Source organism: Podarcis pityusensis, assembly GCF_964106645.2.
Source record: "Podarcis pityusensis genome assembly, chromosome: 15".
NCBI lineage: Eukaryota > Metazoa > Chordata > Lepidosauria > Squamata > Lacertidae > Podarcis > Podarcis pityusensis.
The window spans coordinates 34,456,565-34,469,123 of NC_138040.1; the positions used below are offsets into that span (position 1 = coordinate 34,456,565).

At 44.3% G+C, this 12,559-nt stretch overlaps 1 protein-coding gene across 8 annotated transcripts in view; it reads left to right on the top strand.

Moving 5' to 3' along the window:
* Nucleotides 1-12,239, top strand: part of PKNOX2 (PBX/knotted 1 homeobox 2) — a 434,276-nt gene extending 422,037 nt beyond the window's left edge. For all 8 annotated transcript variants that reach the window (XM_080982483.1, XM_080982489.1, XM_080982485.1 and 5 more), the window contains 3 exons: nucleotides 2,153-2,229; nucleotides 6,129-6,307; nucleotides 8,152-12,239. In XM_080982483.1, coding sequence (XP_080838609.1) covers nucleotides 2,153-2,229; nucleotides 6,129-6,307; nucleotides 8,152-8,396 — 501 coding nt within the window. In that variant the 3' untranslated portion in view covers nucleotides 8,397-12,239. The remainder of the gene's footprint in view (nucleotides 1-2,152; nucleotides 2,230-6,128; nucleotides 6,308-8,151) is intronic.
* The last annotated feature ends 320 nt before the right edge of the window (nucleotides 12,240-12,559 follow it).

Here is a 12,559-nt window from a genome sequence, read left to right on the forward strand (position 1 = left end):
GGTCAAGGGTCCCTTTACCTTTAAGGACATAAGAAGAGCCTGTCAGCTGGATCCGACCAAGGGCCTATTGAGTCCAACATCCTCTTTCCGACAGTGAGCTGCTATGGGAAGCCCCCGAGTGGGACATGAAGGCAATGGACCTCTCTCACTCTTGTTCCCCTGGCAACTAGTATTCAGAACCATGCTGCCTTTGATACGGGAGGTAATATATAGCCATTGCGACCAGTTGCCATTGACAGCCTTATTGTCCATGAATAATCCTTATCCTTTCGATAATCCCTTTGAAACAACCCTCTAAGATAGTAATACTAATTCCACATATTGCAGATGAGAGCCTGAAGCTCAGAGATAAGCATTGTGCAAACATTATCCTGAATGCATGCGGAGAGGCAGTCAGAGTGTGCTAGCTGGCCCATCCTCTAACCATTTCCAGCGTAATGTCCGAAAGAGCCTGTGGACATACAAGCCTTATCCTATGACCACTCATCCCTCCAGCACAGTTTCAGACAGGGCCTCTCCCATCCCCACCTGGAGATGCTGGGAGTTGAACCTAGGATCTTCAGCATGCAAGGCAGATGCCCTAGCCTTGAGCTGTGGTCCTTCTCCAAAGGCACGGTTGGAGAGCCTTTGAGAAACAGCACCCCCACTTGGCTATTTCAGAAATTGATGCAAGTGTGGGGATAGGGTGGGTCCAGCAGAAACAAGTGGGCCCAATCCAGCTCCACCATCTATGTATGCTCCGAGGAACGCTGCTTCAGAGATAGGGAACCTGGCATCCTCCAGATGTTGTTGGACTACAGCTCCCATCATCCCTGACCATTGGCTGAGGCTGATAGGAGTTGGAGTCCAGCAACATCTCAGAGGCATAATATTGGCTGTTTCTGCTGTGGATCCATGGTTGAGATGAGACTTGAAGCTGGGACATTTCATTTCTTTGTTGTTGTTGTTGTTGTTGTATATAATTGTTATTGAATTTTCTGTTTCACAATTTAACATCCTTAAAATATCAATGACTTCCCCTCTTCTCTTTCCATGGTTCATTTTGCATATCATAAGTCCCTGCATATTTTACAAAAACTAAGCCATTATTGCATCCATCAAAACTTATTTACACTGTTGAATTTATCTTAATGCTGCCAACGTTTTCAAGTGTACACAATTCCCCCCCATATATTCAGTAAATGTTTTCCAATCTTCTCTAAACATATGTTCTTCTTGTTCTCTTACTCTATGTGTTAAGTCTGCAAGCTGCACATATTCCATCAGCCTAAGTTGCCATTCTTCTTTAGCTGGGACCTCGCTGGTTTTCCATTTTGGGGAATAACAAAACACAGGCCACAGTAGTGGCATACATAAATAACCTTTCTTTTTCCTTCACTGATTATCTCCTGCTTTTTCTCCCCAAGAGAAACCCAAAGTAGCTAAGAGAAAAGCAGAAAATAACTCAGTTAACATGAAATATCAGTCAGCAGAGCATCTTTCAAAACATAAGGCCAGTCAAAGCCATATTCATGTTGAATGTAGAATACATTAAATCCATAATGAACTAAGGCAAAAAACAAGGGTCTTCCCTTAGGCCTTGATCTCTCCAGGTCCCCGTGCTTGGCCTAATTTGTGCAGTGATGGGAGCTGCTTCTCTATGAGTGGCCCCATGCCACTGAAGAGTGCATCTGGCTAACCCTCCCTGATTCCCCAAATGCTACAGTTCCTGGGGTGCCCATATTGGCACATAGGCCACATTGCCCAGGGCAAGGATGGGAAAACTGTGGCCCTCCAGCTCCCATTTCTGTTGACCATTGGTGATGCTGGATGGAGCAGTTGGGAGCTGAGTCCAGCAATATCTGGTGCTCCTCATCCCTAAGGTAGTGGAAGGACCGTGGCTCCTTGCTGGAGCTCATGCTTTGCATGCAGAACATCCCGGGTTGCAGGACAAGGAGCGCTTCCGCTTGAAACAATGCCACAAGGACAGTGAGTGGGAGACCCATTCTGAAAACAAGCCATGCGAGCTGAGCTTTCAGAAGGGCACATATCCGCGGCAGTTCAGATCTCCGCAGAGAGGACGAGCTCTGGATAATCCCTGCAGTGGCATGTGGTGTAACAATACCGTTATCTCTCTCTCTCTCTCTCTCTCTCTCTCTCTCTTCTTTTTCAGCACCCTTACCCGACAGAGGACGAGAAAAGGCAGATAGCAGCACAGACTAACCTCACGCTTTTGCAAGTCAACAACTGGTGAGTGAATTATCGACCTCCTCTTTGGAAATTGAAGAAGAAAGGTTTTTCTGACCTACCGTCTTATCCTCTCGTCTCAAGTTGTTGTTGTTGTTCGCAGGTCAAAGCAGAGCAGGGCCATAGCTGTAGAAAGTTCTGGCCTCTCAGGGATATTCCAGGCTTCCAGTTTCCTTTCCTTTTTTTATATAAAAAAAGTAAGCCTCTTGCCCAGAGATAGCCAATATGGTTCCTTCCAGATACTGGAACTCCCATCAGCCCCAGCCAGCTTGACTAGTGAGAATAGATTATGGGAAATGTAGTCCAATAATAGCTGGAGGACTGTGTTGGCTGTCCTTGCTCTAACCCTTTGACTTGTGGGGAGATATGGAAAACTATGCAGCCGGTATTCTATCCAATAGATAGAATTGTTACTGTGAGAAAATGATATTTCCCCAGGGTTCCAGGCAATGAATACAAAGTCACCAGGACAATGGTTAGGTACATTCGTATATTGTTTTGCAACCAGGATCCGTTCTGGAGCCCAGCCGCTAGCTGAAAAGGACTCAGGGCAAAGCACCGCGTCTGCACATGCGCACCGTAGTGGTTTGTGCTTCTGCGCATGCGCAAAACGTGATTTAGTGCTTCTGCACATGTGCAAGCGGCAAACCCGGAAGTAACCTGTTCCGGTACTTCTGGGTTTGCCGCGGACATTCACTGGAATGGACACTGGACGAGGCAGACGTTCACGGAGGTATTACTGTATTAGGCTTATTTGTGTTTGCAATTTTTTGTAAATGATTTTATTAACATTGAATACAATCAAACATGTTTATAAACACTTTAGGTTCCCTGTGCAGAGGCTCCGGAAGTTCCTCAATTATTCCCCGCCTCCCTCCTCCTCCCCTGTGGCTATAGGCCTGTAGAGGAAGTTTGGGCTGAAGGAGGTTTTATGTTTTTTAGAAAAATTAAAACCTGGGTCTGAAATGGACAAGGCTACCCATCATTTTTTGAGCAGGGAGATGCCCATCCTGCCTTGACAGTCACCTCTGGTCCTTCTGTAGTTAAGACATTCTTTGTCAAGATTCGCCCACATGGTCCTGGGGAACTTTCAGGCAGAACTACGTGTAATGAAGCACATTTGAGGTTTCCAAGCCTATGTTTCTTTTCCCCTTTTGACTAGTATGCTTATGTGAGGCAGGAGGACATTTGAAGGAGAGAATCAGTGAGGAACCCTCTTCCAGCAAATACCATATTTTTTGCTCTATAAGACTCACTTTTTCCCTCCTAAGAAGTAAGGGGAAATGTGTGTTCGTCTTATGGAGCGAATGCAGGCTGCGCAGCTATCCCAGAAGCCAGAACAGCAAGAGGGATGCAGCAATCCCTCTTGCTGTTCTGGCTTCTGGGATTCAGAATATTTTTTTTCTTGTTTTCCTCCTCCAAAAACTAGGTGCGTCTTATGGTCTGGTGCGTCTTATAGAGCGAAAAATATGGTGAATGCCTAGAAATAAACTGCATTGACAAAAGTATCTGTCAATTTCAGTGTTTTCAGTTTTCCTGTCTTAAGTTGTTTGCCCATTTCTGCATCAGTCTGCAAATATTTTCTTAAAAAAACAAACAAACAAACAAAAACCTTGCACATTTCTCCTAACGCACGTTTTGGTACACATTTCTGCCTAATGTATGCCTTTTTGCAAGGCACGTCCCTTAATGCAAGGCATTTGTGTATATTATCTTCACTAATACACACATGTGTGTTTGTGTGTAAGAAAGAGAGTTATACTTTTATGCAGGTTTTCAGGGTTTGCTAAATTCCAGATCTCGCCACATGAGGGCACATTCCGAAAAGAAGTCCAGGCCAAAATAACAAGAAAATGTCACTTTGCAGAAGTGGAGCTAGATCCCAGATATGTTTATATGTACATGCACCAAAGCTTTTTAATCTCATGTTGGTGATAAAAAAATGACCAGATGGACAGCCATACTTGCAATGGGAATTTTTCCAGGACAAAAATAAACATGAGGATCAGGCCTTAATTGCATTGAGATGGGCTGACAAGGCTTAAATAATCAATTTCTGGCAACACACATACACAACACTAGGAGGAGGGAGAAATTCGATTTTATTTGCACTTTAATGAGAAACTACCTAACTCACACTTCTCAAAACAATATGAGGACCAAAACACAGTCATCCTTCAAAAGTCACACTTCTCTGAATTTTGTAGTGCAATTCTCCAGCCAAGTAATGTGTACAAAAAGGCATAAACGGGTGGGGTATAAATTATTATTATTATTATTATTATTATTATTATTATTAAATGAGAGTAAAGTAAGCATAAAAACACAGATATTAGTGAAAATAACATACAAAAATGCATTATATTAGGGGGGATTGCATTGCAAAAACGTGTAAATTAGGCAAGATTTCATTCAAAACTGTGTATATTAAGGGGAAATGTTCTCTAAAATGCTAAGGAAGGACTTGTTTAAAAAAACAGAAAAACAATTGGAAGCTGCTGTGGAAATGCAGAAAACTTAACTTAAGATTGAGGAGAGAAACTGAAAGTGGCAGATTCACCCATCCCTACTTGGGAGAAAGCCTCACTGAACTCAGTGGGCTTACTTCTGAGCAAGCATGCATAGGACTGCAGTGTAAAACAGTGGCGGGCAGCAGGTAGCTTGGAATCTCCTGATAGATCTTTGGGTGATTTGCAGTAGATCAACAAGATTTTCTGAATTTTGGCTTTCTAACAATAGTAGCGTCTAAAAGGCTTCCTCCCTACCTTAAATTAAGGGGCTGAGAAACACAGAATGCGTGGGGAGGGAAGAAGAGTCAGATTTTTTCCTGGGCTGAGCAGGTACTCAGAAGTAGCCTGCCCTGCTTTTTTGAAATGTGAGAGGCTATTCTGCACCTGGTTCCAATTCATGAACCTTGTGGTTCTAGTAAAACAAATGAACAAAGTAAATTGCACAAGCGTGAGGTCTGCCTCATCCCTACTGTAAAAGACTTGGGCTTTGTTTGTTTGTTTGTTTGTTTGTTTGTTTGTTTGCATCAATATATTTTGTATTTCACCTGAATCCATCATGTTAGATAATTTACAAACCAGACCCGTTTTTTCTTCTGTGAAAGCAGAAATGCACCTGAAGATGGTGTGAATCCACTTTCAGTGCCTGCATATTTTTATAATAATAATATTAATAATATTTTTTTATTTATACCCCGCCCTTCCCGGTTCAAAAACCGGGCTCAGGGTGGCTAACAACAAATTTAAAACAATTATAAAAGCAGCATAAAATACAGTATAAAAACATGAATAACAATAAAATTCAAAAATCAGTTTAGGGGAAATAAGCATTAGATAATCCCCAGGGCTAGCTGGCTGAATTGGTCCTACTTGGGCCAGCGAGGAGACCAGGGGAGAATTAGCTGTGGGGTCTCAGAGTGGGTGATCTTCATAAAAGGAGAGGGGGAGGGAAGAGAAGGGAAGGGAAATAAAAGATCAGGCTGAATTCAAATTAAAGGCCAGGTGGAAAAGCTCTTTCTTACAGGCCCAACGGAAGCAGGTTAAATCCTGAAGGGCCCTAGTCTCCTGGGACACAGCATTCCACCAGGTCGGAGCCATCACTGAAAAGGCCCTGGCCCTGGTGAAGGATAGTCTAACTTCCTTAGGGCCCGGGACCTCTAAACTATGGTTGTTCATGGACCTTAAGGTCCTCTTCAGGGCAGACCAGGAGAGGTCCTTTTCCTTTTTACCTATATGGAGTAAGGCAATCTCACAAGTAACCTTGTCCCAAGTTGTACAAGAAATAGAAGTGTAGAAGTCTTTCTTTTTGAAAATGATGCCACTTAACATGCAGATAGTCCAAATACGTAAATAAATGCATCCATTCATTCTGGTTTTTCCCCTTCTCGTGGGAAGGTTTATCAATGCCCGGCGACGTATCCTGCAGCCCATGCTTGATGCAAGCAACCCAGATCCTGCTCCCAAAGCCAAGAAGATCAAATCCCAGCACCGGCCTACGCAGAGATTTTGGCCCAACTCCATTGCGGCTGGAGTACTGCAGCAACAAGGAGGCAACCCCGGTACTAACCCTGATGGTAAGAATTTGATGTGTGGCTGCAACCCTCAGTTGGCTTTTTGATTCTGTTGACCAGGCATAGACAACCTCGGCCCTCCAGATGTTTTGGGACTACAACTCCCATGATCCCTAGCTAACAGGACCAGTGGCCAGGGATGATGGGAATTGTAGTCCCAAAACATCTGGAAGGCTGAGGTTGCCTATGCCTGCTGTTGACTCTGACCATTTCAAAGGTGAACTACTTAGGTATATTATATAAGGTTTCTCTGTCTCTGACGTTTTTAATTTTGCACTTTTCCTCTTTGCCAACACTTCATTTCCTGCTATTCCGATAATTTGAAGCTAGCGTTGAAAGCTCTAAACAACTTAGATCCCAAATATCTGAAAGCCCACCCCCTTCTCTACAAAGCCTCTTGGGGGTTAAGATGAACAGAGCCCCTCCCCTGCCCCAAGTCCATGTACAGGGCATGGCGGCTATGCGCTTTACATGGGGCTGCCCTTGGGTCTGGTCTGGAAGCTCCAGCTGGTGCAGAATGCCAACAGATGACAGCATGAGACAGCTTTACTTGGCTGCCTGTATAGTACCAGGCCAGACCCAAGGTTCTTGTGTTGATATTCAAAGCCCTGAACAACTTGGGTCCAGGATACCTGCCTGAGACCTTATGTTCCAGCTTAATCACTAAGATCACCCAGAGGAGCACTGTAAGTTATCCCCTGAGTTACAGAGGCTCAATTTGCCTCAACTAGAAGCCAAGAATCACCAGTCCCATGCTGGTGGAACATTCTTCCAGCAGAGATTTGGCAGGCGTCCTCACTTTTGACATTCTGGAGTCTCTTGAAGACCTTCTTATGCAGCTGTTGATTTTTTATTTTGAGTACAGTGCTACCTCCGGTTGTGGACAGGATCCGTCCCAGAGCTCTGGTTGGATCCCGAGGTTTCCGCAACAGGAGGGACCGCTTCTGCGCATGTGCGTGCAGCAGCAGACCACTTCTGTGCATGAACATGGTGCTTCTACACAAAACACTTCCAGGGCTGCCGCTTTCGCAACCCAAAGTTTACGTTACCCAAGGGTAACGTAAGCTGAGGTGCTACTGTATACGCATTTTTCAAATGGTGTTTTATGTTTTAACACTGATATTATATGGCAGTATAGAAATACTTTCATAAATAAATAACAGGACTGAAGAAAGCCAATTTCCTTCAGCATGGGCAACAGTTCGCCTCAATTTTATCCTCAAACAATTCAGTGAGGTCAGTTTAATGCACTGCCCTGGTGAGAGCTCTTGCCCATGCGCCATATAGTAAATAATAATAATAATAATAATAATAATAATAATAATAATAATTATTATTATTATTATTATTATTATTATTATTATTATTATTTATACTCCGCCCTCCCTGGCCAGAGCCAGGTTCAGGCTGGCTAACACCAATACAATCACAGTAAAAACATAATAGGGGGGAAAGAAGAAGAAAGGGGGGGGGGAAACCAAGTTAAAATACAAGTTAAAATGCAATTTAAAATGCAGCCTCTTTTTAAAATAGCCGATAAATCAAAACCATAAGGGGAGGGAAACATAAGGGTCAGACTGAGTCCAAACTAAAGGCCAGGTGGAACAGCTCTGTCTTGTAGGCCCTGCAGAAAGATGTCAAGTCCCACAGGGCCCTAGTTTCTTGTGACAGAGCTTTCCACTAAGTTGGAGCCAGTACTGAAAAGGCCCTGGCCCTAGTTGAGACCAATCTAACCACCTTGCGACCTGGGACCTCCAAAATGTTGTCATTTGTGGACCTTAAGGTCCTCCGCGGGGCGGTCCCGTGGGTCCTAGGCTGCATATCAGCTGTTTGCTTTTTCGTTCTAGGCTCTATAAACATGGACAACCTGCAATCCCTCTCCTCTGATAACGCCACCATTGCTATGCAGCAGGCCATGATGGCAGCAGCTCACGATGACTCACTTGACGGGACAGAAGATGAGGAGGACGACGAGATGGAAGAGGAGGAGGAGGAGGAAGAGGAGGAGGAGGAGCTGGAGGAGGAGACCGAGGAACTCCAGACAACAAATGTTAGCGACCTTGGCTTGGAGCACAGTGACTCGCTTGAGTAAAGGACCCTGGTCAGTGGTGAAGCATATGCCTCCTGAGAAACCTGGCTGCTTGCCTAAATCATTGGCCTGAGAAGAGAGCCTGAACTTTCACGTACAAGCCCTGCACCCCTTTAAAGAGATCATTCAACGACAATGCCCTTACCCCGAGTCCGGCTCACCTGCTTTCAGTTGCAGGAGCGGGCACGAATGATGCACATTTAAGAGACCTGCCGAATGTGCAAAGTGATTATTTAAGTGAAGGAGACACGTTTACAAGGCACATATTGTGGCCAGTTCATTTCTTCTTTTTTCCCCTTTGTTTTTGATAATAACAACAAAAAGTGTTTTTAGGGTAAGCTGTTTTCTGTACGACTGAATGTTTTATGGATGTTCTAATGCAAAGCCTTTTGGTGACATGCAATTGAGAGGCAAGTCTGTTTTCATTTTCACGGCTTTTATGAGAGATTTATAGATGCAGAGAGAGAGAGAGAGAGAGAAGAGGTTGATGGTTTTTACAAAAAGAAACTAAAAGACTGTAATGATTATAAATATCTAGATGTAGGAAAAAAACAAGAATTTGCAAATTTGCAAAAAAAAAACCCCGACAACCACACGACTGGACGTTGAGCGAGAGTTTAATGCTGGACCCAGGTAGATTCCTGGTTAGTTCTGAAGAAGTGGATATCAAGTCTTCAGGATTTCCGTGGGCCTGATCCCAAGGCATGTGGAGAGAGCCCATGCATTGTGGTTAATTTGAGAAATGGATACCACACTGCCATCTTAACCATTTGGGAAGGGGAGATGAAAAGTTTTAGCCCTCTGAATGGAAATGTCATAATAGTAACATGCCTGGTTTGATTCCCTGCTACAGGATGCAAAGTCAACAACCCCCCCCCCCAAAAAAAAGAATGCCCCTGAATAATTATGTTAATTGTTTAGAGGATCATAAATTGAGATGTAACCATTACGGCTTTTTGCATTGGTTGAATATGAGCAGGCTCAGATTTCCAAACGTTTACAGGTTCACTGGCCAAGCAAAAAGTGGCTGGGAGAATTCACAGGTTTCTGAGCAAAGAAGAGATTTTCTGGAGCTTAGTGAAACTGCTCTCCAGATGGTGAGATAAATGCCCCTTTCACAATCTCATTTCCCTGGAACTCGTCACCTGTCACCTTTTACCACCTGTGTCTCTGCCACCTCCAGAACCTCCAAATGAAAAGGTCTCCCAGGCACAACATCCAAGTGGATGCGTTTTATACATTCAGGATCAGGATAAGATGAAAAATAGCTTCCCTCCATTGACTACCATCACTCGCTGCCTTTGGCCAGACTTTACTTTAAATCTCTCCACACGAGGCACACAGTAGCTCACAAACGTGGCTTGTCCTGTATTTTCCATCCTGCTGCAGTAATCTTTTTTTTAAAGCCATTTGGCAGCCAGGCGAAGAGGGGATCCACCACACATGAACAGCTCGCCTTGTGGTTGCAGAGCTTTAAAGCAGCTTCCATGTGGCTGAGTTGATATAAGCACTAACCGTAAGAATGCCTTGTTGGTCTCTGAAGCTGTTTTTTCTTGCCGCTTAAAACTCCTGAGTGTGGCATGCAAGTCAATAAACAGCCGCTTTTCATTCCAACAAGCGTTCCTAGAAATACAGCTGTTAAGTTCACCTAAATCTGTTGGAGTTCGCCATCAGCAGCACATACCCACTTCAGCCTAAACACATGCAAAGCATATGCATGCATGCATGCAAGCTCCTCAAATGGCAGGTGCAGTCCTAAGGCCAGCAAAGGAATTTGCGCATGGAGCCAGCCCCTGCGATACTTCCGCCATAGAGAAACATATAGCAGATTGCACTTTCCTCCTAGGGAGCGTAGACACTCCCAAACCAGAAGATGGTGCGTCTGATCATTCAATGAGCATGACATTTGAACATGCAGTTCAGGGGGGGGGAGTGTTTGCTGTGTTTGCGCGACTCATAGCCAAGGAGGCTTTGCATTTTGAGATTCGTGCATGCAGTACTGTTTCACCAGTCCTGGGTCAGAGCGTTCCATCACACTCATCGGCAGTGAGGTCAAAAGGAGGCAAGGGTGGAGCACAGGCTGGTTTCTCCATGAAAGGAGGAAATGCAGTCAGTGTACACCCAGTGCGTACCCAATATCCTGCACCACCAATCCTAAATCCTTTCTCAGAAGTAAGCCCCACATACTTAGCTCAGTGAGACTTTCTCCCTGGCAAATGCATGCACTGGTAAAGGATTGTAACTTCCAATGCCGCATTGGGCAGAAATAATCAGACTGCTTAATGGGACAGCATGTGCAACGTGACTTCTGGAGGCACCAATGCAAATCAACCTCAACCAGGGAGAAGCCAATGTGGCTTCAGACGTTGTTAGGCTACAGCTCCCATAATTCCTGGCCATTGGCCATGCTGGTTGTGGCTGATGGGAGTTGGAGTCCCCCTGCAACCTAGACCAATCAGAAAGGCCAGAAATCTCAGGGTGGCTACTAAAAAACGTTGACTCCAACCACGTAGGGTACTGGTCAGTGCTGGGTCCAGGTTTGGGGAAGCCCTTGGGCAATGTTATTTCAACAGGCCCCCTACCAGAGTGGGTGTCCGTGCTCCTTGCCACAGCTACCCTTGCCCATATTCTTGCTTTTTTCTCTTTGGGCCCAAGCTGCACCACCTCCCATGGAAAGGCAGCAAGATATGTAGATTTTACTGGTCCTCCTCACTCCATTCAGCGCTCAGAGATGGCAAATGAATAAACATAAGCAAGGAGGAAGACTTCACATGGCCAGGAAGCTCCCAGGATTGGCTGTGAGGCTGTAGACTTTTGCCCAGTTATGCCAGCCCTTGACGCCAGCCCAGTCCTCCATTTCCCCACATTATCAAAAGGTAGCAAATGCCCCACCAGGTGCTTGGAGCCTGCACCCAACAAGCTCTCCAATGTGTTGAGTTTTTTTATGGTCACTTGAAGCCACGTTGAAAATGATAATCTAGGAGGGGCGAATTTCTCAGAATCGAAAATTAACTTTCGCACTCAGTCTTTCCATTCACTTCCCAGTACAAAATGGAAGAAGGCTCCAAGAGAAAGCTCCTAAATTATCATTGCCCCCATCATCACTTAACTTATTATTTTGTTTTGTACATTGTGCTCAGGAAAATGTCTCCAGTGTACAAAAAAAAAATAAAAAATTGGATTGTCAGCTTGTGAACAACAGTTTGTGGACCTCTGGATTATCTGGTGGTCAAATGTCCCTGAAATGAATGTATTTTTCCTGGGAGGAGGGAGCTGCTGTTTCAACAGAGATGTAGAACCCCAATAATCTTATTTATAATCTGTGTTATCCTAGCAATTTGTTATGGGGGTTTTTTTTCTATGCTGTCATTGCAATGAAGCTCCTGTTCCAAAGTTAGGGGTTCGTCTTCCTTCCTAGCAAGGCACAATCTGCCCTGCCACACGCAAACCCTTGCAAATGGTCCACACACCTTTCCTCAATGTGTCAGCCGAACAAACCATGAACTTCCAAGACAAAACAATTCCCCCACCCCCAATTTTAATGTTTTGATTACCCATTAAAGCTTTATTTGTCTCTTCCAGTTCTTCCCTCACGAAGCACAGTTTTTCAGCTTGCCCCTTCTTTTGGCTCTTTGAGGAGTTGAGAGGTTTGATCAATTGCTTTACATTAAGGGTTGAATCGATGATAATTCCTTGGGAATGTATTGGAATATCAGTGGGCAGGAAAGCTCCCGTTTTTTGAATACTGATATGGCATGAATGTAATATGTAATTTCATAGAAAATTCATTGTAATTTAGTATTAATTCATGTCCATTTATTATAAAGTGCTACCAGATGAGGTTTTCCAGCTGTATTTCATTGTGTTTATTTATATGCTCTTGTTAGTGAAAAAGATTAGGAATAAAGAATAAATAGAGACCCAAGTCGACAGGAGGGAGCCCCATGATACCTCACCACAACATGATGCACCCCAGGAAAATGTCCATTCTCAATAGTTATTTCAGCCAATGGCTCATGCGCTTGCCCACTCCTCTCCTCCAGCACAGCCAGAAAGGAGCTCAGAAGGATGGCTTCCACTTTCTTATAAACCATGGCTTGTCATGTCAGCCGAACCCAGCAAACCGTGGTTTGTTTGAAGCATCCCAGCTTGATTTGAAGATGCCT